Source organism: Peromyscus leucopus, chromosome 15, assembly GCF_004664715.2.
Source record: "Peromyscus leucopus breed LL Stock chromosome 15, UCI_PerLeu_2.1, whole genome shotgun sequence".
Lineage (NCBI taxonomy): Eukaryota > Metazoa > Chordata > Mammalia > Rodentia > Cricetidae > Peromyscus > Peromyscus leucopus.
Window position 1 is genome coordinate 81,539,026 of NC_051076.1, and position 27,045 is coordinate 81,566,070.

Consider the following 27,045-nt stretch of genomic DNA (forward strand, 5'->3'; position numbering starts at 1 on the left):
CATTGGTAGATATCAGGATCTTGACTCTGTGCCATCCCAAAGCAACACAGAATTGCTCTACGTCCACAGGGAACATCAATGGTCCTAGATTCTTAAGAGATCTCAAAAAGAAAAGAATTGAAAAGTCAACTCTGTGGCTTTTATTTACTAACCTATTTGGGATTGCTTCCCCCTGTAATAGAATTATGCATGATATTCTCACCTTTTATAGAAATGTTAATTTGAGGAGCCGGAGAGATGGCTCAGTGGTTAAGAGCTCTTGCTGAGTAATCATGAGCACCAGAGTTCAGACTTCATCACCCAAGAAACAATGTATAGGCAACCTGCAAATGCCTCTTAACTCCAGTTCTCAATGGATCTGACACCCTCTATATGAACACAGGGGTGTACACCTGCACACAAATGTGCAAATACACTCACACAGACCAACAAACACAAAATATTATAAATACAATTTTAAAATAAAAATTGAAATATAATTTGTATATTATGTTACATAGCTAACTCATATACATTTTTGTTATAAATATTTAATGATTTAGATTATTAAAAGCAAATATATACTAAATAGCCTCCCAAATCAACCTATCACCTAAAGTTAAAATATTACAGATTAAAGGTCATTTAATGTTTTTAAAAGATTACTAGGACTTTTATAATCTCCTTTCTAAAAAGCTGATGCTGTGCTAAGATATAAGCGCTGGTCATTATTCACTGGTAATCCCCCAAACACTGGAGATTTAGTTGTTTGCATATGAAAACTGCAATGCTTAGATCCCTTCTATCATTGATAAATGCTCAAAAAATAATAATAATAATAATAAAAAAAAAAAACTTCAGTTAGGAGGATAGTGAGCCATTTAGCAACTAAAAGCAACTCCTGCTGGTATGGAAACAGCCTGGTCTCATGTGCCATCCTGCTGTGAGTGAATACAACAAGCCTGCTCATGACAGAGAATGTCCTCATCTAAGCAGTCAAACGTCAGTACTGTCTGCTCAAGGCAGCTTTGCATGTGTGTGCTAAGCATATTCTCCTCATAATAGGTGAGAATGTTACAGATGGAGACAGGAAAAGCACATACAGGATTCACTACTAGGTCCCAATGTCCTTGTTTTCCATCTGTATCTGCTCTTTCAATTTGTTCTCCTGCACCCTGGAAGTTGGCCCAGTGCCCCATTCAGAGAAATGAAGGCCATTATTCCCTCACTGTGGCCTAGCTAGGGAAATTGAAGAGGGGATTCTACCCGATGAGAGAAGCTCCCTAAGGCAGGCTCCTGCTGTGTCGACCAGGCACTGCTGTCAGGGGTCCTGTGACTTGGTTATTTCTGTCACTCCATTTCCCACACCATCTGTGATAGTCGCTGTGGTGAAGTAGGTTTCTGGTTCCTCATGGGCTATTCTCCCCCAGCAATATGCCCACAGCCTGGAGAGCTGCCATCCGGGTTGTACTCTGTGGACCAAATGTGGGGCTTTTCTCTTGTCTCAGAGCTGAAAGATTACAGTATCATTAGCCAACCAGTAAAAGAAGTCAACTCTTAAAGCAGCTGATAAACTTTGAAGATAAGTCACAGATACACTCAGAAGAAAACAGCACAGCCTAGATCATTTTAAATGAATCTTTAAGTACATGGATCTGTTTATTAAAACTTAACCATTTCTTATCATGCCTCATCTCGAAGAGGTAAAGCTGTGTTCATGGCTAGTCTTCTACAATCCATATGTCAATAAGGCACTGGTAGGTGTTGCTAAGGTGCCAGACCCTGAAGCTGAACTCTCTAGATTTGATTCCCACTAGTGTGACCTTGGATAAGTGACTTAACCTCTTGAGTCTCCAAATGGAATTATCTATAAAACAGAAATAATAATAAAGTCTACCAGTGGTGTTATTTTGAGGATAAGTGACTCACTACATTTGATGTTTTAAACAAAGTCTAGCAAATAATAGATGTTTGTTAAACAGGATCACAGGCAGAGAGGTTAACTGTCTTCTTTAAATTCCCTAAGACTTGGAAAGTCATAACAGAAGTTATTCCATCTGAATTCATAACTGAAGTTACTCCAATTTCTCTGGCTCTTACTCATCTGTTGTCTCTTTAAATCTACTCTCTAAATAGCAATCATGAATCTCTACAGAAATGTATACATTTGAAGTAAAATGTTTCATATACATGCAGATCTAGAGATAGACAGACATAGCTTAACGTGTAGCAGTATTTACCCTCACTACATGTGATTTTGGCATGCACATATCTCATTCCATTTCATTTTGTTTCAATGCTAATCATAATCAACCATATTCATTTCACAGCTCACCAAGCTGCAGTGTGCAAAACACTGCACTTAAAATTATTACTATCAAAATTACAGTTTCAGGGGAAAGAAGCTTCAGTGGCTAAGAATGCTCATTCCTCTTGAAGAGAACCCAAGTTTGGCTCCCAGTACTCACATCAGGTGGCTCATGACTGCCTGTTAACCCCATCTCTGGGAGATCCAATGTTTTCTCCTAGCTTCCTCAGGAACCTACTCACATGCATGTCACCCACCAAAACACACACACACACACACACACACACACACACACACACACACACACACACACTTCAAAATAAAAATAAATTCTTAAGAAAATTGCAATTTCTCCATCTCAACAACTTTAAGACAAAGACTGCCATTTCTGTCAATTTTTATTAAAGTTTTGAACTCTATAACTCCATACAGATGGTTTTTAAATCTTAGTTGAAAGTGAATTAATTTCCCTAAGTTTGTTTGCTTGCCTGATGATTAGGATAAAATTTCAAAGATATGAGAACATTACTAGAAGCTGCATGTTAAATGTACAGCAAAGTGACCACACAGGAGCTATTATAATTACTGGTCTTTGAACAACAAGCTACATCTTTATTTTGAACATTGGCTCCTTATTCTTCTTCCCAGTTTGGGTTTTCTTTCATTTTGTGATTGTTTTCTTTGCTATGCAAAATCTTCAATTCAATGTCATTTCATTTGTTTGGTTTTGCTCTTTCTGCTTCTGTGCCTTTGGGGTTATATTCAAGACATCACAGCCCAGACCAATGTTACATAATTTTCTTCTAGTGGATTTAGTTTCTGATCTTAAGTCTCTGCTTCATTATTGAGCTGATTATTGTGAAAAGGGCCAGGTAAGGGTCAGCTATATGTGGACAGCCAGTTTTCCAAATACCAGTCATCAAGGATGATTCTTTCACACCATTATGCATTCTTGTTATCTTTAACAAAAAAAAAAATCCAATGAGTGGCTCATAGATATGTGTGAGGGGAACCCTGAAGGTGTCCAGGCAAAGAAGCAAACCACGATGAGATGAGAATGAAAACTTGGTTCTGATTGACTTCTCAACCTGGATCAAGACTTTGGGGAGTCTGATGCCAGGTGGTTCATTGTCAGCATATTTAAAATACAGTACAATTTGAAAAAAAAAAAAAAAGTTTCCTGTTGTAACATAATCCCCAATTCACAAGGAAGCATAATTACATTGAAACTCGACTCATGGTACATGTCATTTCTTCCAAGAAGATGGGTTCTAGAGATAGGCTCCCTGTACTAGATTAAGGGCCTAAGGAAGAATCTGTCCTGGTCTTGGGCATGCAGATATTATAGAGGAGGCTTTTCTGTCCCTCCCTGGTCCTGCAGCCATTTTTAAAATAATCACTCAAAGGTTTAATTATGTTTGGTTGATGGCTCAGGCTTATTACTAGCTAGCTCTTACATCTTAAATCGACCCATTTCTATTAATCTATATACTGCAACATGGCCATGGCATTACTGATCTGCTGGCATGTTGCTCCTTGGGTAGCCGGCTGGCGTTTTCCGGACTCCACCCTTCTCCAGTATCTCTGCTTGGATTTCCCACCTGGCTCTATCCTGTATTGTCATAGGCCAATGCAGCTTTATTTATCAATCAATGTGATCAACACATATTCACACCATACAGAAAGATATCCCACAGCAATTTGGGCTGCTAGCCACTTCTGGTTCTAGTTGTGGGAGCTTGAGGAGCCTCTAGATGTAAAGGTCATTTAGATTACTAGCCACCCCTGGTCCTAGTTGTAGGAGTTTGATAAGGCCTGGTCCAAAAGATAATGCAGATCACCAGGCTATTCATCACCTCAAATTTCCAGCTTTCTGGAAAAACAGATTATATATCTAGCCCTTTGAAAGACTAATCCTGGGTGCTAATATTCCTGGGTTCCCTGGAAATCTGTGGGCACGAGGACCTTTGTGCTCCCAACATATAAACATTTATTTCTAGGCTTTCACCCTTATTCCATTGATCAATGTCTTTATTTCTATGAGCATATGACAGTTTCGATTACTTTTGCTTTGTATTGTATTTTGATGTCAAGACAAATAATCTTATTTTCAGAAATGTCAGAGTACCTAAACAATTTTTCAAAAGAAAATACATATGAGCCTTGCAAATGTATGGGGAGTAGGGAGGGAAGCTCACCATCAATAACCTTCAGGGAAATACAGTTTAAAACCACAATGAAATGGCATCTCACCTATTAGAATGGCTATTCCCCAAAAGATGAAAAATAGCAAAGAATGTTCAAGACAGGGAAATTTTGTACCCTGTGGGTGCAAATCTAAGTTAGCACAGCCATTTTAAAATACATCGTAGTGATTACTCAAAATACTAGAACTATCATATGATCCAGCCATCCTATTTCTGGGCATATATCCAAAGGAATTACAATCAGTATGTAGAAGAAGCATCTTCATTTCCATGTTAACTGCCACATTACTCACAAAGCCAAGATATGGAAACAACCTAAGTGCTCGTTAACAGATGAATGGATTTTTTAATCTGGCACTTTATACATACACAAGAGAATATCACTCAGCCTTTAAAAAGAAGGAAATTCTATCATTTGTAGTAACACAAATGAATCTCGAGAACATGATATTGTGTGAAATAAGCCAGGCACAGAAAGGTAAATACCCCATGATCTTATTTAAATGTGAAATCTAAAAGGTTGAACTGATAAAAGAAAGACAATGGTGGTTATCATAGGCTAAGGCCAGCAATGTTGATGGACAGAGAAAGAGAATGTTTTGGTCAAGGGAAACAGTTCTAGTTAGACTAGAAGATGTGGTGATCTATAATACAGAAGGTAACTAGTTAATTATATATTATATATTTCAAAAGTGTAGGAAAATGGATTCTAGATGCTCTTGCCATAAAAGTAATAGGAGAAATGATGTGTACATTAATTAGTCTGATTTTTAATTCCATAAGATATATATAGAGAGAGAGAGAGAGAAATATTATGCTATATTCTAAAATAAATAATTTCTCAATAAAAATAAGAAATTGCTAACCTTTACCAAGGAGCACACGATAGTCTCAATGATGGTTCCCAGTCACAGCAAATTATCAAAATGTCTTACTTTAAACATCCTGGTGCATGAACTTACATCCATCTCCCAAGACAGAGAATAGATGAGATAATACAGGTGAATAGAGGGAACCAGGTTGCCAAATCAGACTGAACAAGAATTACAGATCTTATTCATAACCAAATTCACTAAAGACTCAAAAGACAGAGCAACAGCAAAATGAGTCATGTAATTCTTGCTTTGGAGAGGTTAAAATTGTCTGGCTTAAGTGCCTGCAGCTATCCTCTTTTTCCTACATAAAATGCACATTGGTCCAGACTGAACATACATGGTGGAAACAACAGATAAGGCTTGTGGCCTGAACAAAAAATGGCCTCTGTTTTATGGAACACCTGCTTACAATGCCCTTCAAATTTGGAAGGTCATATGATAGTTTCCAGCAGGTCATCCCTCATAAATGCACAAAACTCAGTTTTATTTATAACTGGCAACCTAAATAGACCTGCTCTATCCTGCTAAAATCCTATATAAGGAACTTTCAGCTAGTAAATGCTGTGTCAGTCAGGAGTTGGATCATTACATGTTTATGAGTGAGAACTCCTGGAGCAAAGCCTTCCTTTCCAACAGTGATACCAGTTCTAAGGAGCAGAACTACATGACTGTACTTTGCTTTTTCAAGTTCCAGGTTAGCATTTAAGAATTCAGTTGACTTTCAAACATATATAAATAGAGACTGATATTGAGGATACCCCAAAAACTCTTGGAGCAGCTTTAATCTTAAATAGCATAAATTAATTTCTGTGTACATTGGAATTGCCATAAGGTACTCAGTACTCTGATTATTTCATTTTTAAGTAAGATACTTGAAGTAGTTAAAAAAAAAAAAGGTTCTCTTAAGCATGATAAAACCTATAGTGTTCCACATATTCATAGCTCAGAGGTGACTGAGCCACCTTTAACACAGTGTATGTATTCATTTCTCTCATGTACTACGATGCTTATCCAAGTGAAAATAATTACATAATCCATACTTTGCAGATACTCCATCGACAGAAGCAGTGACCCTGGGAGATTTTTCTATGTTGACATTACAACAGGTGCTCTAATGACTGCAAGACCACTAGACAGAGAAGAGTTTTCTTGGCATAATATAACAGTCCTTGCTATGGAAATGAGTAAGTAACATAGTTTATTTGCCTCCACAAAGTTACAAAATGTAAAGGTATAGAAAGTGAAAGTTTCTAGACCTTGTAATAAACAATATGTTCTAGAGGAGAAGCTGAAAGTATATGCTATACAAATAAATGGTCGTGTAATTTGGTCTATAGTTCATTTTTGGTTGAGGCACATCCTTAAGTTCAGTTTTGTTTTTGTTTTTATGTAAGTACTCAGCCAGTCAATTCTGCGTCAGTCAGGAGGTGAGTCATTGCCTGTTTATGACTGAGTAGGCCTGGAGCAGCTTTCCTTCCCTACAGTGATGCCAATTCTAAAGAGCAGAGCCATGAGACTACAGCTTTCCTCTTTTTCAAGTTTCAGATTAGCTAGAAAATCCATCTTAGAACTACCTTTGCTGTATCCCTAACATTCTGGTAAGTTTTCTTTCCATTTGGTTTTGATGCTAGGGATTTTTCAATTTCCTCTCTGATTTTTTCAATAACCCAATGACTACTGAGGAATCTATTGTTTAATTTTATGTTTCTATAGCTTCTCTTGCTATTGATTTTTAGGTTTTTTATTACATTATGATCTGACGGCAGAAATTACTCTGGGCTTGTTTTTGTATTTGTTAAGACTTTTTTTATAATATAACTTGATTTTAGAGAAAATTCCGTAGGCTGCTAAAAAGAATGTCTAGTCTACACATGTTGGGTAAAATATTATGTAGATAGCTATAAGTTCCATTTGATATATGGGGAGGCTTAATTCTGAAGTTTCTTTGACTTCTTTTTTGTTAATCTATATGATATATAACAATGGGTATTGGTGTCACTCACTGTTATTATATCTGGGTCTTTCTGTCTTTTTATGCCCAATAATGTTTGTTTTTATGAAATTATGTATACTAAGATTCAAGGCATATATATTTACAATCATTTTTGAGGCAGAATCTCACTGTGTGGCCCTGTCCTAGCCTAGAACTCATTAGGTAGAAAAGACTATCCTCAAACTCAGAGAAATCTGTCTGCCTCTGTCACTTACATATTGTGATTAAAGGCATTCACCACCATGACTGGCTATAAAAATTGCATCTTCTTAAGTGATTTTTCTTTTTACTAACAAGTGATGAACCTATTTATCTCTTCTAATTAATCCTAAAATATACATTAGCTATTCCTAGTTGTTTCCAGATCTCATTTACTAGGTGCATATTTTCCATTCTTTCATCTTCAGCCTGTGTGCCTTTTCCCGTGAGATGTGTCTTTGGAAAGAACAAATATTTGTGTCTAGTTTTTGATCAATCAGCTAGTCTCTAGCTTGTAAGAAAAAAGTTAAAACAATTTACATTTATTTTTTAGAAACATTTTCTGAATTCTATAAATTGTTTCACTGTTTTCCTCACTGGTTTTAATATTGCTTGTTTTTTTTTTTTCTTTCTCTCCTATTAATATTAGTGGTTTTCTGGTTTACTGGGTTGGGCATGACTGGTTCTTTCTCAGTTCACCTTGAAAGTTGTGATTGTGTTCATTTATTTCATTATTTATATCTGAATACAGTATTTTCTCACCTTCAATTCTTGATATTCTTTCTTCTGCTTACTCTAGTTCACTGGTAATGCTTTTCAGTGTTTATATATTGAATTTTTCATTTCCAACAATTGTTTAATAATTTGTTTGCTTATTTTGGGGTTTTTGAGACAGGTATAACAGTTGTTCTGGAACTCACTTTGTAGAACGGGCTGGCCTTGAACTCACAGAGATCTGCCTCCTGAATGTTAGGATTAAATGTGTGAGCCTCTACACCAGGCTGCTTGTTTTGTTTGTTTGTTTGTTTGTGGTTTTGTTTTCAAAATTTTGATTTTCTTGCTGAATTTCTCATCCATGGTACATTCTTATCTAGGCTCTGAACTGTCTTCCTTATCTCATTCATCCGCTTGTTTGTATCCTCTTGCTGATCAAATGAAGTCGTTGTTCGGAATTTCAACCTTTTCAATATTGATGGATTCAGTTAGTAACATATGATCTTTGGCAAAGACATGCTACCTACCTTTTCATATTTGTGTTTCTGTTTTGTGATTTGTCCATCTGTCAGATATACTTTCCATTTTATTATTGGGTTTAGAAAGCAGTCTGTTCTTGAGGGCTCAATTCCAATACCATACAAGAGACTAAAATAACAGGCCACTTTAATAATACCAAGACCAAATCAAAGCAGATACAAAAATTCTCTTAAAATAGTTATAGTCCACTACTCTGTCACTAATGACCAAGCAAGTGGAAAAAAATAATGTAGAGTAAGCTATAAGCTTAGAAAGTAATTTGATTAAGGTTAGCATGATGGCCTGGCCAGTAAAGACATTTACCACAAAAGCCTGAGTTTGATCCCTAGAATCCACATAAAGTTGGGAGAAGAGAACTGGATTTACAAAATTGTCCTCTGACCTCCAAACACAATACCATGACACAAGTGCACCATACACACAACATGCATACACATGCTCGCACACGATCACACAAACACACATATACACACAGTTTTTAATTAATTAAATAAAAAGAAAGAATAAATGAAAGAAATAAAGGAGGATGAGGGGAAAGATAAATCAGTGAGGTTAAATAAAAGAAAAAGGTTAAGAATGATAGGAAGAGAAAGAGAAAAAGCAGGACATACTTGAAATACTATTGTACAATAAAGAAAAATGGAGAGCTGGGGAGTTGGCTCAGCAGTTAAGAGCACTCTTACAGAGAACCCAGGTACCATTCACAGAACTCACATGGTGGCTTACAGCCACCTGTCACTCCAGTCCCAGAGCATCTGACAACCTCTTCTGACCTCCACAGGCATGAGTCACACACATGGCACTTACACATAAGCAAAACACTTGTATGCACAATAAATTTTTGAAAAGAAAAATACACAAACAAAACTACATAGCATTACAAGAGAAATGAAAAATCATAAAAAACTTTTTTGAAAAATAAAAATAATACTGGGCTGGTGAACGGGCTCAGCAGTTAACGTGCTTGCTCCACAAGCTTGATGACCAGTGTAAACTGGAACCCACATGAAGGTGAGAGGACAGAACTGACCCCACACATGAGCAGTGGTATGGAAGCCCCACATACACTCACACACACACACACACACACACACACACACACACACACACACACACGAAATACTATATTTTTAAGAAAATAAATGAATCAAACACTAAAAGTATAGCAAAAAGAAGAAAAACCTAATGAGTGAAGGAGAAGGAATAGAAGGGGAAGAGGATGAGGAGGAGAGAGGAAGAGGAGAAGGAGGTGGAGAAGAAATAATTGTTTAATAGCAAAGTACTAACTGAGCAGCTTTTCCCCAAGTCTCTGATTTGGGAGTTTGCAGGTGGAGGAGCAGTCAGCTGGGATGGCTTATCCTTCCTAAGGTTCACAGTGTTGTTGAGTCTGAACCCATGAACTGTCAGTTATCCCAGACAGGGCTGTGTTTGTGTTAGGACCACTCCTTCTCTGCACCAGAAGCCACTGCTGCCTGTGTGCACTTAACTCTGCAATCTGTGGCCCAGGTAGGTTCTTACTGCAGCAGTCTACTCTTCTTCCTCCCCATAGGGCCCCAGCCACAGATGGCGTCCTGGTTTTTGTCACACAGCCTTTCTGCTTCTGTGCTTTTTCATCTGTGTGTTGCCCTTACTAATACATTTCCTCTCTTTCTCCCCTTGTTAACTTTACTCTTCAGTCATGGTATCATATAGACCCAGCTTCTGACCTTACCACCTTCCCCGAGAATAGCCTAACCCACACAGAATTATTTAGGGGGGGATAGTAAAACATAAATATTTTTGAGGAAGAAAGAAAAAAAATGAACCTGAAGAACGGTGTATTCTGTGATTTAGCAAAATTCCTCACATTTTTGTCTAATAATTGCTGTTGTCTCCCTGGGGTAGTGACCAAAACAGGAGGAATAGAATATGGGGGTTGTGTGTGTGTCTCCAGGCAGCAATTCCAAAGACTCAAACCAAAAAAACACATTTCCCCATGAATGCCCATGGCTCCTGCCACAGCCAAAGTTGTGGCTTTGGAATGAGCTCCTATAATATCCATTTAGTCCCTAGGAAGAAATAAACGTGCAGTGCTTTGTGTATCACTGTGCATAACTCGAAACTGAACCTAAATCAAAGAATTGATTATTCTACCCAAGTAAAGTGTCAGAGCCCAGCTCCAACCTGTTGAAGGGTTCTTGTGGGGAGTAGAGAGGAATGAGGAACTCTATAGAATATATATATGTATATATATATATTCTATAGAAATATAGATGGAGATGGAGAGAAAGACAGAGACACAGGGTAGCGTTGGGAAGGCCCTGGGTCAATACCCAGCCACCTCAAGGTTTATTCAAAGGGGTTTTTATAACATGCCAAGGGGTGAGGCAAAAGACCTTCCCCTTTCAAGATCAAAACACAACGTACACACAAGTGTGGACCCTTCAAAACACCTGATAAACATGCCCGTGGCCAAATCATTCCATTATGCAGCCCTGCTGGGTAAAGCAAGCTCAGAATTTCTGACCTTGAGTAAGGTCTCACTAGGAATTCCCCACAGTAAAGCCCAATGTTCCACAAGCACACATCCTGATTAGAATGGGCTATTCTAGAATATAGAGTTGACTTTTGATTCTGTAACCCAAAGTATGAACCAAGCAGGAGTCAAAACTTTCAGGTTCATTTTTTAGCACTTGTTCCCCATTAAGTATTGCCCTTTCCTGCATAATTCCTGATGTCAAACACACCCTAGAATATGCTTCCTTCTGTCCCAGCTTGTGTGGGGTCACACTCTTAACAGGAAACACACACCCTATGACCATGTTAAAATTTCCCTATTCCTTGACAAACCAGATTGAGAAGCTACCTTTCTGACTTACTGAGCCCTCACCATCAATATTCCCTATGTTCTCTTTAGACAATCCCTCCCAAGTGGGAAGTGTTGCTGTCACAATCAAAGTCTTAGACGTGAATGACAATGCTCCAGAGTTTCCCAGATTCTATGAAGCCTTTATCTGTGAGAATGCCAAGGCTGGACAGGTAAGGTAAACCCCAGATGGACAAGGTAACCGTTAAAGATATCTGTGGTAGTGAGGGTTTCTATCACTGTGATAAACCACCGTGAGAACAAGTCATTTGGGGAGGAAAGGCTTTACTTCATTCAATACTTCCAGGTAATAGTCCATTATTGAGGGAAATCAAAGTGAAAACTCAAGCAGGAGAGGAAATTGGAGGCAGGAGCTAATGCAGAGGCCATGTAAGAGAGCTGCTTACTGGCTTGCTCCTCATGGCTGAATGACCTGCTTTCTTCTACAACCCAGGAAGGACCACCTGCTCAGGGGTGATACTGCCAACAAGGTGCTGGGACCTCCCATATCAGTCATTAATCAAGAAAATACTCTATACATGTGCTTATAGGCCAATCTTAGGGAGGTATTTTCTCAATTGAGGGTCCCTCTTCCCAAATGGCCCTATGTATCAAGTTGGCATAAAACTAATCAACACAATAACTGAATTCATGATCAATAACATGTTCACACCAGAAAGTATGGATTAGAAAACAGGGTTCCCAGCTTCTTTAGAACAGGTGCCAATTATTTATTTAAGACAACCACTTGGATTCCAAATTACATTTTGTGATCTGAATAGTGCTTTAACAGTACTTGGCTCACAGAATAGTATGGTTATAGGAATAACCACAGTTCTAAAAACCTTCAGGAACATATTTTTAAGGTACATTTCTAAACCTAACCTTGTATTTCATCAAATTCCAAAAGGTCTGACTGAGAACCATCCAGAACTCCATTTTCAGTGGCCACATATTAATGTATTTGTCAGGTACTACATACCCTCTACCTGTCCTTCCACATCCTCCATTCTGCTCCTGCATTTGTATGCTTCTTTCCCCCGTTAACAGTCTTGTTGTCCATCTTAGAGTATACACTGTGGTCCTATGGATTCTTACAGAGCAGATAGTCAAGATCATTTTGTTAAGGTAATTGAGGGGTTGAAGTCCACATCCGACCAGATGGTAGGTAACTCAGGCTCTGACTGCAACAAAGCTTTGCACTCTCTTCTACCACTTACCTGGAACATCACCCCAGCATCCTCTGCACAAAGCTGTATCTCTAAGAACAACACTTACTTGAGCTCTTTCAACATCCTTAGTCTAATGTCTTTGTCTTCTATCCAAAGAAGGTGACTTTGTTTCTGTAAATCAAGGAGCCCTTCAGTGATTCAAATCCAAACTGACCTCAACACTGATTCTTAAACTTTGGTGTAATAAATAGTCTGTATCACCCTTAAAAATTTTTTCCAAGTCTAAGATAATAGTTCTTCTATACTTAGTAACTCTCTAGTCTAATAAGGCCTAAAATATTATCTACCTAATGACAATTACAATAAAAGGCTTTATTGAACAAGGCAGCATCCATAGTAATAGCTGTAAAGAACCACATTAACATGCCTACAGTTTTGTAGATTATGTAATACATTAAGCAAGGTCAGAAAGAAGACACAGGGCAACAGTTACTGTGTTGAAGTGGACAAGTTCTGATGGGTAGGTTGGGCTTTTAAGGTTCTGACTAGGTGGTTTGGGCTTTTAAAATGATTTTTTTTTTGCTATCATACTTTTTTATTATTATACATAATACAGCATAATTTTTGTTTTACTATGAAATATGATTTAATATCAGATTTTATGCCATGACAAATAAGGCTAAATTTAGTCATGACTTTAGAGGGTGCTAAATAGTACAATAAAGGAAGTCCCCTCTTTCCTTAAAATGGAACACTTTCTCTCTTGAAGGCTCTGGAAAAGAAGCTTCACTATGACAAGAGACTAACATCTTACCCACCTCTCCTGCTTCTGGAGCCATATGTGTCTTCCACTTCTAAGGCCATTTCTAATGGTCCTTTGTACAAATCTTTGTAGTGCAATTTATCTGTTACTTGGAGTTAGGGGACAGTGTCACAAGTCTGCTCCATTTGTCACCTATATGGATAACCCTAGCCTCTGATATGGACTCTGGTTTTGAAGGTTTTCAGAAACACACAGCTAAGGTTTTGCTATATGAACCATCAGGTCTTCCTCTACTTGCCCAACACTGGTCATCCTCACCTCTGCCAAGTATATGTGTATGCTCTTCTCTAACAGTGGATGAAAGCCATACAAAAGTGAAATGTATGCCTGCTGATTAGAGGGGAAAGAATCGAAAGTGCTGAGCAAAATATTAGACAAGTGAGGCTAAGGACTGTCAGGAAAATCCATGGTGCTCCCACCATGAATCCCACCACACTGTCTACCTACCCTTCAAAGTCCCGTCTCAACCAATACACACAGAGTTTTAAGATCTATCTTAAAGGTTTTCCCACTCTATTATCTATTCAAAACATTCCCTAAGAAACATTTTATCTCTTTACATTTGGCAATCAAAATTTAAAAAAATACAGGATTTGCTTCTCCATAGGGCTAAGGTAGATGGTGCCCTCAGTTGCGAGCAGCACTGGCTGAGGCTGACTGTATGTGACTATTTCCACTGCTCTCCTGACCCTTGCCTTTATTACTACTCCATTCCATCCACTTTTGGATTCAATAGTCAGGCATTCCAGGAGACTTACCCTGAGGTGGAGTTCTGATACATGATGTTTTTGAGACCTATAAAAAGGAATGCCAGAGAGACTCAGCAAAATAAAAAAAATTAAAAAGTCCAGCTGCAATAAAGATCCATTAACATCCTTACAAATTTCTAGAATAAGAGTTTTCCGAAGTTTAAGGGGGACAGTGAAGCCTTTCTACTACCCTGTGTCAGCTCATCATTGGTTGTAGGTTACCATGAAAGGATATGATAACCATGGGTAAGTTAGCTGTCTGCAGTGAAGGTGATCCCTGGAGAGACTGGAAGGTGAGGAATAAGGAAACAAGTCCTTGGAGGATCTGAACAGTATGCAGAAATCCCTTGCTGGGCAGTGCCCTAACCTTCAGCATGATGTAAAACTCTAGGCCCTCAAGCTGACTTTTGATAGAGTCATTTCTGTCCCGGAAGAAAGACAGCCTTTCCAGCAGAAACAGCAGGCTTACAGGGCCAGGCCCAAGTTGAATAGGAACCATCAGTGCTACAGGGTGTTACAGTGGACACCAATGGAAACCAGCTCATCAAAACTTTGTCCATACCCAACCCCAGCAACCACAGCCCACCAACTAATGTCCCAACTGTCTATTTCATCCTGCTTTCTTTAATGGCCTCTCTATGAGTTCCCACAGCCTTCATGAAAGGTATTCCTTTGAAGAACATTGTGGGAAAGAGAACTTGGCCCTCCCTGCCAGTGAGCTCTATTTTTTATTTTATTTTTCCCAAATGAATCACACCCTCACACCTCTGAATTTAGTCTGCTTCCCACCATGGTGAGCTTCTGCTCTACACCTTTTCTAACTCCCTTCCTGCCAACAAAACATGGCTGTCCTGTGGTCCATGCCCCTCCCATCCACAGTCCATAGCTTAACACTGCCCTGTTTACTTGCCTTCTAGGTAGTGGTTATTTTTAAACAGATGCTTCTCAGAGGTGGCAATTTGGTCACAAAATACTTACTTAATGATGGGATACAGACTGAGTGAGAGGAGGAAACGGGGACACAAAGGGCCTTGTGACACTCCATGGTTCTTTCACTTCTTCCCTTTAAAATACTTTAAAGTAACTGGCCAAGCTGTGAGAATATAATGCATCTGAAACTTTTAGGCCACACTTATTCTTTACCTACTAACATATGCAAGATCAAGAACATGCTTAACTAATCCTAAACTGTGTGATGGCATGGAGGGTTTCTGGTTAGTTTCAGGACATTTTCTCATTGGGGAAATGACTTACTATTGTACTCAAAGTTTAGGCTTTCACTAGACTTTGCCTTTTCTTTTGGATCCAACTCACCCTGAACTCGTGTCCTCCTTCAGCTCATCCAGACAGTGAGTGCCGTGGATCAAGATGACCCTCACAACGGTCAGCATTTCTACTACAGTTTGGCTCCTGAGGCTGCTAACAACCCCAACTTCACTGTCAGGGACAACCAAGGTAAGCAGTGGACCTGGGGCTATCTCTGCTTTTCTACTGCTCAGGCCGGACATTTGAGTTACTAGACCATACACACAGTACCAAGTCTTCAGGCTTTCTAATAGCAGGAGGACATTAATGCTAATTTGCAATCTACAAAGTTTTGTTTCATAACATCAAAGACAAAGAGTGCCCTCTGCTGTCTCTAAAACCTTCATTCCTCCATCAGAAATGAAATATTCTTCGACAAATATTTATTGATGCTTGTTCTGTGAAAGACACTATTCAAGGCACAGTGGTAATTTCCTTCCTTTAGTCCAACTCAGACCAACTGTGTTTACATTCTGAAGACAGAAACAGCCTAAGGAATAAAGTGCCCTAGAGAAAGAAATGAACCTGAAGTAACATTTCTAATCAAAGATCAAAAGGGAGGGTGAGTGTAAAGCCCCCACAACAAAAGAGGCCATGTTAAAGGGTATTAATAATAATAACAAAAAAATTAATAATAATAATAACAGCAACGATACTAAAGTAGCAAAGTTCAAGTACAAGAACACACTAGTATTCACAGAATTCACTGTTTCTATGGAGACAACACCTTGTAAAGTGACCTATACTGGCCTCAAATGCATGATCCTGCTGCCTAAGCCTCCAGAGTGCTAATGCCATAGTCGGCCACCATTCCACCTGGCTTCAAACAACATTAGGTTCAGAAAAATCTTATCAAGTGGGGTTCCCATTGCAAAAGCTGCTTGCTTTCCACTACATCTCTGGTGGAATTAGACTTCTAGGACCTTTCCAACAAGCATTCATTGGCAAAGGGAATCAGAGACTTAGAACATTCTTGGGACTCAAACAGGGAAAAGAGGGACTTTCATTCTCCAGCCAAATATACTCTGGGGAAGGTCACAATAATTGAAACCAAGCAGTTACTGTCAGATGCATCCCTTTGTTAATTCTGCTGTCAACTGACTTGGGTGTCTGCACTCTCACTTTCAATACCCTCATCTTAAGGGTGACTTTGTAACAATCTAATCAAAGGGTAAGAAAAATGTCAACCTTGGGATTCCTGGGAACTTCCCTAGCACCTGGCTTTTCCCTATCCCCATGATGTCTCTCTCTATCATGGTATCTCTTTCATTGCTCTCCCACTCCATCCCTGTTTCAGCTCGACCATCCCATTCGCTTATGTTCTCATCCTCCATCTCCTACCCTCCACTGCCCACCCCTCATCCCCAGTTTACTCATAGAGATCTCATCTATCTCCCCTTCCCAGGGCAATCCATCCATCTGTCTTTGGGTCCTCCTTGTTAGCTAGCTTCTCTGGAGCTATGGGTTGTAGTCTGGTTAGACTACTAGCAAAAGTAGAGAAGGTGCCTGAACTGGCTTACCCCAGTAATCAGATCGGTGAATATCCTGTCATCAAAGAGTTACTGGAAGCAGATACAGAGATCCACAGCCAAACACCAGGCTGAGCTCCAGGAGTCCAGTCAAAGACAGAAGAGCAAGTGCATCAAGATCATGATGGGGAAACCTGCAGAAACAACCAAACCAAACTAGTGAGAATTCATGAAATTCAGATCAATAGCTGTGGAGCCTGCATGGGACTGGACTAGACCCTCTACATAGCGACAGTTGGGTAGCTTGATCTGCTTAAGGGGCCCCTGGTGGTAGGATCAGAATCCATCCCTGTTACATGAGCAGGCTTTTTGGAACCCACTATCTATGATGGGGCACCTGTACAGCCTTGAGGAAGGAGAAGGGGCTTGGACCTGCCTCTACTAAATATATATACCTCCCCATGGAAGGCCTTACCTTCCTGTAGCAGGGAATGGGCAGATGGCTTGGGGGGGGGGTTGGAAGGGAAGGAGGAGGGAAGAGGGGGATCTTTGATTGGTATGTAAATGAATTTAAAAAATTTCTTAATTAAAAAAAAGAAAAATGTCAAGATTGGGCATGCTTTGTCTTCCTCTCAAACATCATTTTTAAGATTTGAATTACTGCTACAACCTCATAAATAGAAGTATTTTTCAGCCTTTTAATTACCATAAAATGTCTATGGACAGATGGGCCCGGCGGCAGCCGCCAACAGGGACATTCAGGCCCGGCAGCAGCCGGCAGAGACATTCAGGCCCAGTGGCAGCCCACAATAGTAGACAGGCCCGGTGGCAGAGACAAGGAGACGCAGGTAGGCCTGTGGCAGCGGCCCGCGGAGGTAGACAGGCCCAGGGACGGAGACAAGCAGACGCAGCTTGGAACAGGGACACCTCTAACCCCAACACCTGGGGAAGGGGCTATCTCCGTGGGTCGGAACCGGGGCGAGTCTGGACACTCCGTCTGAGGACAACCCAGGGCCCAACTGCTGATCCTGTGAAACCCAACAACTTGGAGGTGTTGGTGAGACTACCCTGCTCAGCTGAAACCCATCTGGGAGGGGATTCAGATGCCTACAGTTTGAAGTCTGAAGAAACAAGATCAGCTGAGGAGTTGACAAATGAACAAAACGTGACCTGGGAACACAGAAGAAGGCGCTACCCAGCCACCAAACCAGATCACCAGAATCATAAGTATATACTTCACCGACTGAAATCAGCTGCCCCTGAAGAAATAGCCCAATAGCACCAATTTAACCAAGAACCCCTACTAAACCAAGACTAAAAATTAGAACAAGAGAGGCACTCTCAGACACAGACACCACTTGCACCGCACAGAGGAAGAGATGAGTAGACGCCAGTGCAAAAATACAGGCAACAACATAAAGACCTATATGGCAACATCAGAACTCAGTGATTCTACACCTGCAAGACCTGAACATACCAAGACAGAAGAAACAGAAGAAATCAACCCTAAAAATGACTTTAAGAAGATGATAGAGGCCCTTAAAAAAGAAATAAAATATTCCCTCAAAGAGGAAATAAAAACTTTCCTTAAAGAGGAAATGAAAAACTCCATTAAAGAAATGGAAGAAAAAACGAACAAAAAATGGGAAGAAATCAAATCAAGCCAAGAAAAAGCAATTAAACAGATGAAAGAAACATTCCAAGATCTGAAAAATGAATTTGAGACAATAAAGAAAACACATGCTGAGGGAATGCTGGAAATAGAAATCCTGACTAAACGAACAGGAACTACAGAAACAAGCATAACCAACCGATTGCAAGAGATGGAACAGAGAATCTTTGACACTGAAGACATGATAGAGAAAATAGATGCGTCAGTCAAAGAAAACATTAAAGACAAAAAAAGTCGTAACACAAAACGTCCAGGAAATTTGGGACACCATGAAAAGACCAGACCTAAGAATAATAGGGATAGAAGAAGAAGAATACCAACTCAAAGGCACAGAAAATATATTCAACAAAATCATAGAAGAAAACTTTCCTAACCTAAAGAAAGAAATACCTATGAAGATACAAGAAGCTTACAGAACACCGAATAGGCTGGATCCAAAAAAAAGTCCCCTCGCCACATAATAATCAAAACACTAAACACACAGAACAAAGAAAAAATATTAAGAGCCGCAAAGGAAAAAGACCAAGTAACATATAAAGGCAAACCCATCAGAATAACACCAGACTACTCAGACTATGAAAGCCAGAAGATCATGGACAAATCTCATGCAGACACTAAGAGACCACGATGCCAACCCAGACTATTATACCCAGCAAAACTCTCAATCACCACAGGCGGAGTAAACAAAATATTCCAGGATAAAACCAGATTTAATCAATACCTGTCCACAAACCCAGCCCTACAGAAAGCACTAGAAGGGAAAATCCAACCCAAAGAAGCTAAACACATCCATGAAAAATTAAGCAATAGATAATCCTACACCAGCATACACCACAGAAGGACAACACAACACAACCACAAAAAATAACAGGAATTAACAATCACTGGTCATTAATATCCATCAATATCAATGGTCTCAACTCACCTATAAGAAGACACAGGCTAACAGAATGGATAAGAAAACAGGACCCATCCATCTGCTGCATACAAGAAACACACCTTAACTTTAAAGACAGACACTACCTCCGAGTAAAGGGCTGGGAAAAGGCTTTCCAAGCAAATGGACCTAAGAAACAAGCTGGTGTAGCTATCCTAATATCTAATAAAATAGACTTCAAACTAAAAACAATCAAAAGAGATCAGGATGGACATTACATATTTATCACGGGAAAAATCCACCAAGATGAAGTCTCGTTCTAAACATTTATGCTCCAAATACAAAAGCACCCACATTCATAAAAGAAACACTACTAAAGTTTAAAACGCACATCAAACCCCACACATTAGTAGTGGGAGATTTTAACACAACACTCTCACCAAAAGATAGATCTACCAGACTGAAACTTAACAAAGAAATAAAGGACCTAACAGATGTTGACTCAAATGGACTTAATAGACATCTACAGAACATTCCATCCTAACACAAAAGAATATACCTTCTTCTCAGCACCCCACGGAACCTTCTCAAAAATTGACCACATGCTTGGACACAAAACAAATCTCAACAGATACAAAAAAAATTGGAATAACCTCCTGTAACTTATCAGACCACCATGCCTTAAAGTTAGACCTCAACAACAAAAAAAATTATAGAAAACCCACAAACTCATGGAAACTGAATAATGCCCACCTGAAACATCAATGGGTCAAGGAAGAAATAAAGAAATTAAAGATTTCCTAGAATTCAATGAAAATGAAAGTACAACATACCCAAACTTATGGGACACTATGAAAGCAGTGCTAAGAGGAAAATTCATAGCTCTAAATGCACACATGAAGAAGATGGAGCAATCCCATACCAATGAATTAACAGCACAACTTAAAGCTCTAGAACAAAAAGAAACAAACTCACCCAGGAGAAATAGACGCCAGGAAATAATCAAATTGAGGGCTGAAATCAACGAAATAGAAAACAAGAGAACAATACAAAAAAATAAATGAAACAAAGAGTTGGTTCTTTGAAAAAATCAACAAGATAGACAAACCCCTAGCCGAATTAACCAAAAGGCAAAGAGAGAGCATCCAAATTCACAAAATCAGAAATGAAAAGGGAGACATAACAACAGACAACGAGGAAATCCAGAGAATCATCAGATCATACTTCAAAAACCTGTACTCCACAAAAAAGGAAAACCAGGAAGAAATGGACAATTTTCTGGATAAATACCACATACCAAAATTAAATCAAGACCAGATAAACCATTTAACTAGACCAATAACCCCTAAAGAAATAGAAACAGTCATCAAAAGCCTCCCAACCAAAAAAAGCCCAGGACCAGATGGTTTCATTGCAGAATTCTACCAGACTTTCAAAGAAGAACTAATATCAATACTCTTCAAAGTGTTCCACACAATAGAAACAGAAGGAACACTACCAAACTCTTTTTATGAGGCTACAATTACCCTGATACCCAAACCACACAAAGATGCAACAAAGAAAGAGAACTACAGACCAATCTCCCTCATGAACATTGATGCAAAAATACTCAACAAAATATTGGCAAACCGAATCCAAGAATACATCAAAACAATCATCCATCACGACCAAGTAGGATTCATCCCAGGGATGCAAGGATGGTTCAACATACGAAAATCAGTCAATATAATACACCATATAAACAAACTGAAAGAAAAAAACCACATGATCATCTTCTTAGAAGCTGAAAAAGCCTTTGACAAAATAAGGAATACAAGGAACATTTCTAAACATAATAAAAGCAATTTATAGCAAGCCAACAGCAAACATCAAGTTAAATGGAGAGAAACTCAAAGCAATACCACTAAATTCAGGAACAAGACAAGGCTGTCCACTCTCCCCATATTTATTCAATATAGTACTAGAAGTTCTAGCTAGAGCAATAAGACAACAAAAAGAGATCAAAGGGATATAAATTGGCAAGGAAGAAGTCAAACTTTCACTATTTGCAGATGATATGATAGTATAAGTGACCCCAAAGACTCTACCAGGGAACTCCTACAGCTGATAAACTCCTTCAGTAAAGTGGCAGGATACAAGATCAACTCAAAAAAATCAGTAGCCCTCCTATTAACAATTGATAAAAGGGCTGAGAAAGAAGTCAGAGAAACATCACCCTTTACAATAGCCACAAATAATATAAAATACCTTGGGATAACACTAACTAAACAAGTGAAGGACCATTTTGATAAGAACTTTAAATCTCTAAAGAAAGAAATTGAAGAAGATATCAGAAAATGGAAGGATCTCCCATGCTCATGGATAGGTAGGATTAACATAGTAAAAATGGCAATCTTACCAAAAGCAATCTACAGATTCAATGCAATCCCCATCAAAATCCCAACACAATTCTTCACAGACTTAGAAAGAAAAATACTCAACTTCATATGGAAAAACAAAAGACCCAGGATAGCTAAAAGAATCCTATACGATAAAGCAACCCTTGGAGGCATCACCATCCCTGACCTCAAACTCTACTATAAAACTATAGTAATAAAAACAGGTTGGTACTGGTATAAAAACCGACATACGGACCAATGGAATTGAATTGAAGACCCTGACATTAATCCATGCACATATGAACACCTGGTTTTTGACAAAGGAGCCAAAACTATACAATGGAAAAAAGAAAGTATCTTCAACAAATGGTGCTGGCATAACTGGATGTCAATATGTAAAAGATTACAAATAGATCCGCATCTGTCACCATGCACAAAACTCAAGTCCAAGTGGATCAAAGACCTAAACATAAATCCAGTTACACTAAACTTAACAGAAAAGAAAATAGGAAGCACTCTTGAACACATTGGCACTGGAGACCATTTCCTAAATAAAACACCAATAGCACAGACCCTGAGCACAACAATTAATAAATGGGACCTCTCAAAACTGAGAAGCTTTTGCAGGGCAAAAGACACAGTCAATAAGACAAAAAGACAGCCAACAGAATGGGAAAAGATCTTCACCAACCCCACATCTGACAGAGGATTGATCTCCACAATATATAAAGAACTCAAGAAACTAGACCTCAAAGTACTGAACAGTCCAATTAAAAAATGGGCTAAAGAGCTAAATAGAGAATTCACAAAACAAGAACTACAAATGCCTGAAAGACATTTAAAGAAATGCTCAACATCCTTAATCATCAGAGAAATGCAAATCAAAACGACTCTGAGATACCACCTTACACCTGTTAGAATGGCTACGATCAAAAACACCAATGACAACCAATGTTGGAGAGGATGTGGAGCAAAGGGAACACTCCTCCACTGTTGGTGGGAATGTAAACTTGTACAACCACTGTGGAAATGAGTATGGCGGTTTCTCAGAAATAGGAATCGAACTACCTCAAGACCCAGCCATCCCACTCTTGGGCATATACCCAAGGAATGCTGATTCATACCATAAAGATACATGCTCAGCTATGTTCATAGCAGCACTATTTGTAATAGCCAGAACCTGGAAACAACCTAGATGCCTATCAAAAGAAGAATGGATGGAAAAAATGTGGTACATATACACAATGGAGTACTACTCAACAGAGAAAAAAAAATGAAAGCATGAAATTTGCAGGCAAATGGATGGAACTAGAAAAAATCATCCTGAGTGAGGTAACCCAAACCCAGAAAGACAGTCATGGTATGTACTCACTCATAGGTGGATTCTAGATATAAAATAAAGAACAATCAGACCACAACCCATAGAACCATAGAGGCTATATATATAGAATGGAGGTCCTTAGGACGACTGTGGCTTATAATAAATTTCAGTTTTACTCAATTATTGAAAAAAAATAGCCAAATGAATGGAAACACATGAACTATGAACCAAAGGTTGAGGGGCCCCCAGCTGGATCAGGCCCTCTGAATAGGTGAGACAGTTGATTGGCTTGATCAGTTTGGGAGGCAACTAGGCAGTGGGACCAAGTCCTGTGCTCATTCATTGCATGAGTTGGCTGTTTGAAACCTGGAGCTTATGCAGGGACACTTGGCTCTGTCTGGGAGGAAGGGACTGGACCTGCCTGGACTGAGGCTACCAGGTTGATCGCAGTCCTCGCGGGAGGACTTGTCCTGGAGGAGGTGGGACTGGGGGGTAGGCTGGGGGTAAGGGGAGGGAGTGGGAGGGGGGAGAATAGGGGAACCCAAGGCTGATATGTAGAACTGAATGGTATTGTAAAATAAAATATACATAAAAAATGTCTATGGAAGGAATGCTTACATTTAAATATCCTGAGATTTTTGTTTGTTTATGTGTGGCATGTGCTATGTTCACATGTATAGGCATACATGGGGATGCATGTGTCAGAGGTTGGCATCTGAAAATGTCAAATGACAAGAAAAATACATTTTGATTTTGATTTTTAATAATATGTGTGCACATGTGAGTACAGGTGCCCAGTACAAGTACAAAGGGATTGGATCCTTTGGCGATGGAGTGGGTACAGGGAACAGAACTTGGGTCTTCTGTAAGAGCTCTGACCCTTGAGCCAGCTTTCTAGGTCCCATAGGTCTCTTCCTTCATCATTCTTTACCTTATATGCTGAGGAAGAATCTCTCGTTTGAACTCAGAACTTGTTGATTCAGCTAATCTAGCTAGACAGCTTGCTGCAGGGATCCTGTGCGTACCTCCTGAACACTGGGATTAAGAGTGGACCACCATGCCCTTCTGGCATTTATGTGGGTCCATAAACTCTAGTGTGCACCTTTACAGCAGTTTGCCCAACAGTCATCCCCCGTCTCCATATCTCTGTCCCAAGAATTTTATTGAGCCAAACTTGAATTATCATTTACCTGTTTCATAGGAAAATCCTCCCTATAAAAAACAGTTTCATCTTCCTCAGGGTTGGCTGTATGACGGAGACCCTGGGGTGAGAGGAGCTGGGCCGTCAAGGTTTTTCTTCAAATTTTCAGCGAGGTATCACTCTTTCCACTCATCCTTGCAGAGCTAACACAAAAATAACATACAGCAAAAAGCTGCAAGCGTCTTAAAGGTGACTTTGGGCACCTGTTCATGGATGAATCACCTCTTGAAAGGTTTCCCAAAATAGAAGCCAATGCATCTTCAACAGAAAGTGTGAACTCCTAATCTCCAGATGACAATTTGTCCCACAGGTATCTTTTCCTAAGATTGATTAAAAACAGACCCACTTCTAATACGGTGTGCCCATCATTCAGTGTCCCCACTTTTTATAATAAATAAATATTTTAAAATATTACATAAGAAATACTTGATTTATACTTAAATATTATTACATATATGAATATATTATTTTATATTACATATTTTTATATTTTATGTGTTATTTTATGTTTACATATTATATATTATATAAAACATTATATATTAAATATCACTTAATAAACTAACAAATGAAATAAATACTTAAATAAATAAATGAAAATGTCAAATGACAAGAAAAATACCTTTTGATTTTGATTTTTTAATAATATATGAGTACAGGTGCCCAGTACAAGTACAAAGGGATTGGATCCTTTGGAGATGGAGTGGGTACAGGGAACAGACCTGCAAGGATTGGGGGCGGACTGTGGATCAAACTCAGGGCCTTGTACATGGTAGGCAAGCTCTCCACCACTAAGCAATATCCCCACTCTTTCTCTTTTTTGTCTTTTTGTTTGGGTTTGGATTTTAAAGACCAAGTGTCACTATGACTTGCTATACAGACCCTCACTGGCCTCAGTGGTCCTGCTGCCTCTGACTTGCAAGGGCTGGGATTACATCCTGTCCAGCCTCTGTTTTTAATTTCAAAACATGAAAAGGATTATATTTATAGAATAGTTTAAAGTTTCGAAATCATTTTTCTCATCTTTTTTTAATGCAGCATTTATAATGACCAATAAAGTATGATTCTGATAATCCCATTAATAGATGCAAATGACACATGGAACAGAAAGTAAGCAAGTATTAAGAGTGGGATGAAGAGCTGGGATGTAGCTCCATGGTAGAGCACATATCTCACATACAAGGCCTTGGTTCAGTCCCAACACTGCATAAAAGACATACTGGTACTAGAAATTGTTGCTGTAACCTTTTAACTCATGCACATGAATACACACACACACACACACACACACACACACACACACACACACACACACAAACACAAACACCAGAGCTTTCTGTCACCTTAGAAACTAATATTCTTTACAAAAAAAAAAGTTACTAAAGCCCTGATTATCACTTTTAACAAAAACATCCCAAATGGCTAACATGCGCCAGTCCCACAGGGCCAGACTCAGCGTGTGATCTAAAGTTCTGGGTGGGTTTTCTGCTGTGTTATTGTTGTTTCAGCTCTATGGCAGCCTTTCTTAAAGTCCTTATAATCTAGGCTAAATTAAAGCAAACTAAAAAGGAAATACAAGTTTTGTTTAGAGAAAACTTGATTTTTAAAAAAAGTTAAAATTACAAAAGATAATTAACAGTACTTAGTTATTAAGTCGGTGGGGGAAGCAGAGGATGGGTTATGTGGTAAGTGGGCAGATGAATATAATGCTCAGATTAATAACTGATTGCTGCCATTTCACACTGAGAAGAAAATAAGATGGAAGTAAACCTGTGTCAAAGCAGGAAACAAGTACAATTGCCTGAACAAAACTGACCAATGTCTTAGGGTTTCTACTGCTATGATAAAACACCACAACCCAAAACAACTTGGTGAGGAAAGACTTTATATCATCTACAGCTCTCAGGTCACTCCATCACTGAGGGAAATTAAGGCAGGAACTCCTGAGCCTGCCTTCTTAGGGCACCCATAGCCACCATCTCAGGGGTGGCACCGCTCACAGTGAGCTGGGCCCTCCCACATCAATGATCAATCAAGAAAATACACCACAGGCCAATCTGGTGGGAGCATTTTCTCAATTAAAGCTCCGTCTTCTAAAATGACTCCAGTTTGTTCAAGCAGACATAACACCAGCTAACACACCACTAAAGCTATGAAACTAAATAAGCAATTGTACGGCACCGTGGAAGGAATGCGTGATTTGGAGTCAAATACCAACTTTACAACTATCTAGGTTAGTGACTATAAAGAAATTGTAATTAACTTAGGCTTAAATTCTTTCTCTGTAAAGGAGTGGAATCATTCAGTAACACAAATTGTCATAAAGATTAAATGAGACACTACATGTACAAAATACAAAGACTGGTACTTGGATCCAAAAACAAAAACTTGCTGGTACCATTTAAAAACAACAACAACAGGGAGACAAGTAAACATAAATTAAGGGATAATGTGTTAGGAAGGTTTGAGTCACACCTAAAAGTTGTTCATCTCTTTCAGCTATAATCCCAGGCTGCATGAATCCTGTGTTCTTTCAACTATGGTTTCAAGGCAAGAGAACAGGGAGTCAGGCACCAGCTCCTACCTGCTCATTTTCTGTCAATTAAGGCAAATTATTTTGCTATACCCCACTTAAAAA

The 27,045-nt window shown here is 39.0% G+C and overlaps 1 protein-coding gene across 2 annotated transcripts in view; it reads left to right on the forward strand.

Moving 5' to 3' along the window:
* Cdh20 (cadherin 20) overlaps nucleotides 1-27,045 on the forward strand; it is a 259,456-nt gene that overhangs the window by 206,757 nt on the left and 25,654 nt on the right. For both annotated transcript variants that reach the window (XM_028883402.2, XM_028883403.2), the window contains exons 8-10: nucleotides 6,417-6,553; nucleotides 11,492-11,613; nucleotides 15,522-15,639. In XM_028883402.2, the coding sequence (XP_028739235.1) occupies nucleotides 6,417-6,553; nucleotides 11,492-11,613; nucleotides 15,522-15,639 (377 nt within the window). The remainder of the gene's footprint in view (nucleotides 1-6,416; nucleotides 6,554-11,491; nucleotides 11,614-15,521; nucleotides 15,640-27,045) is intronic.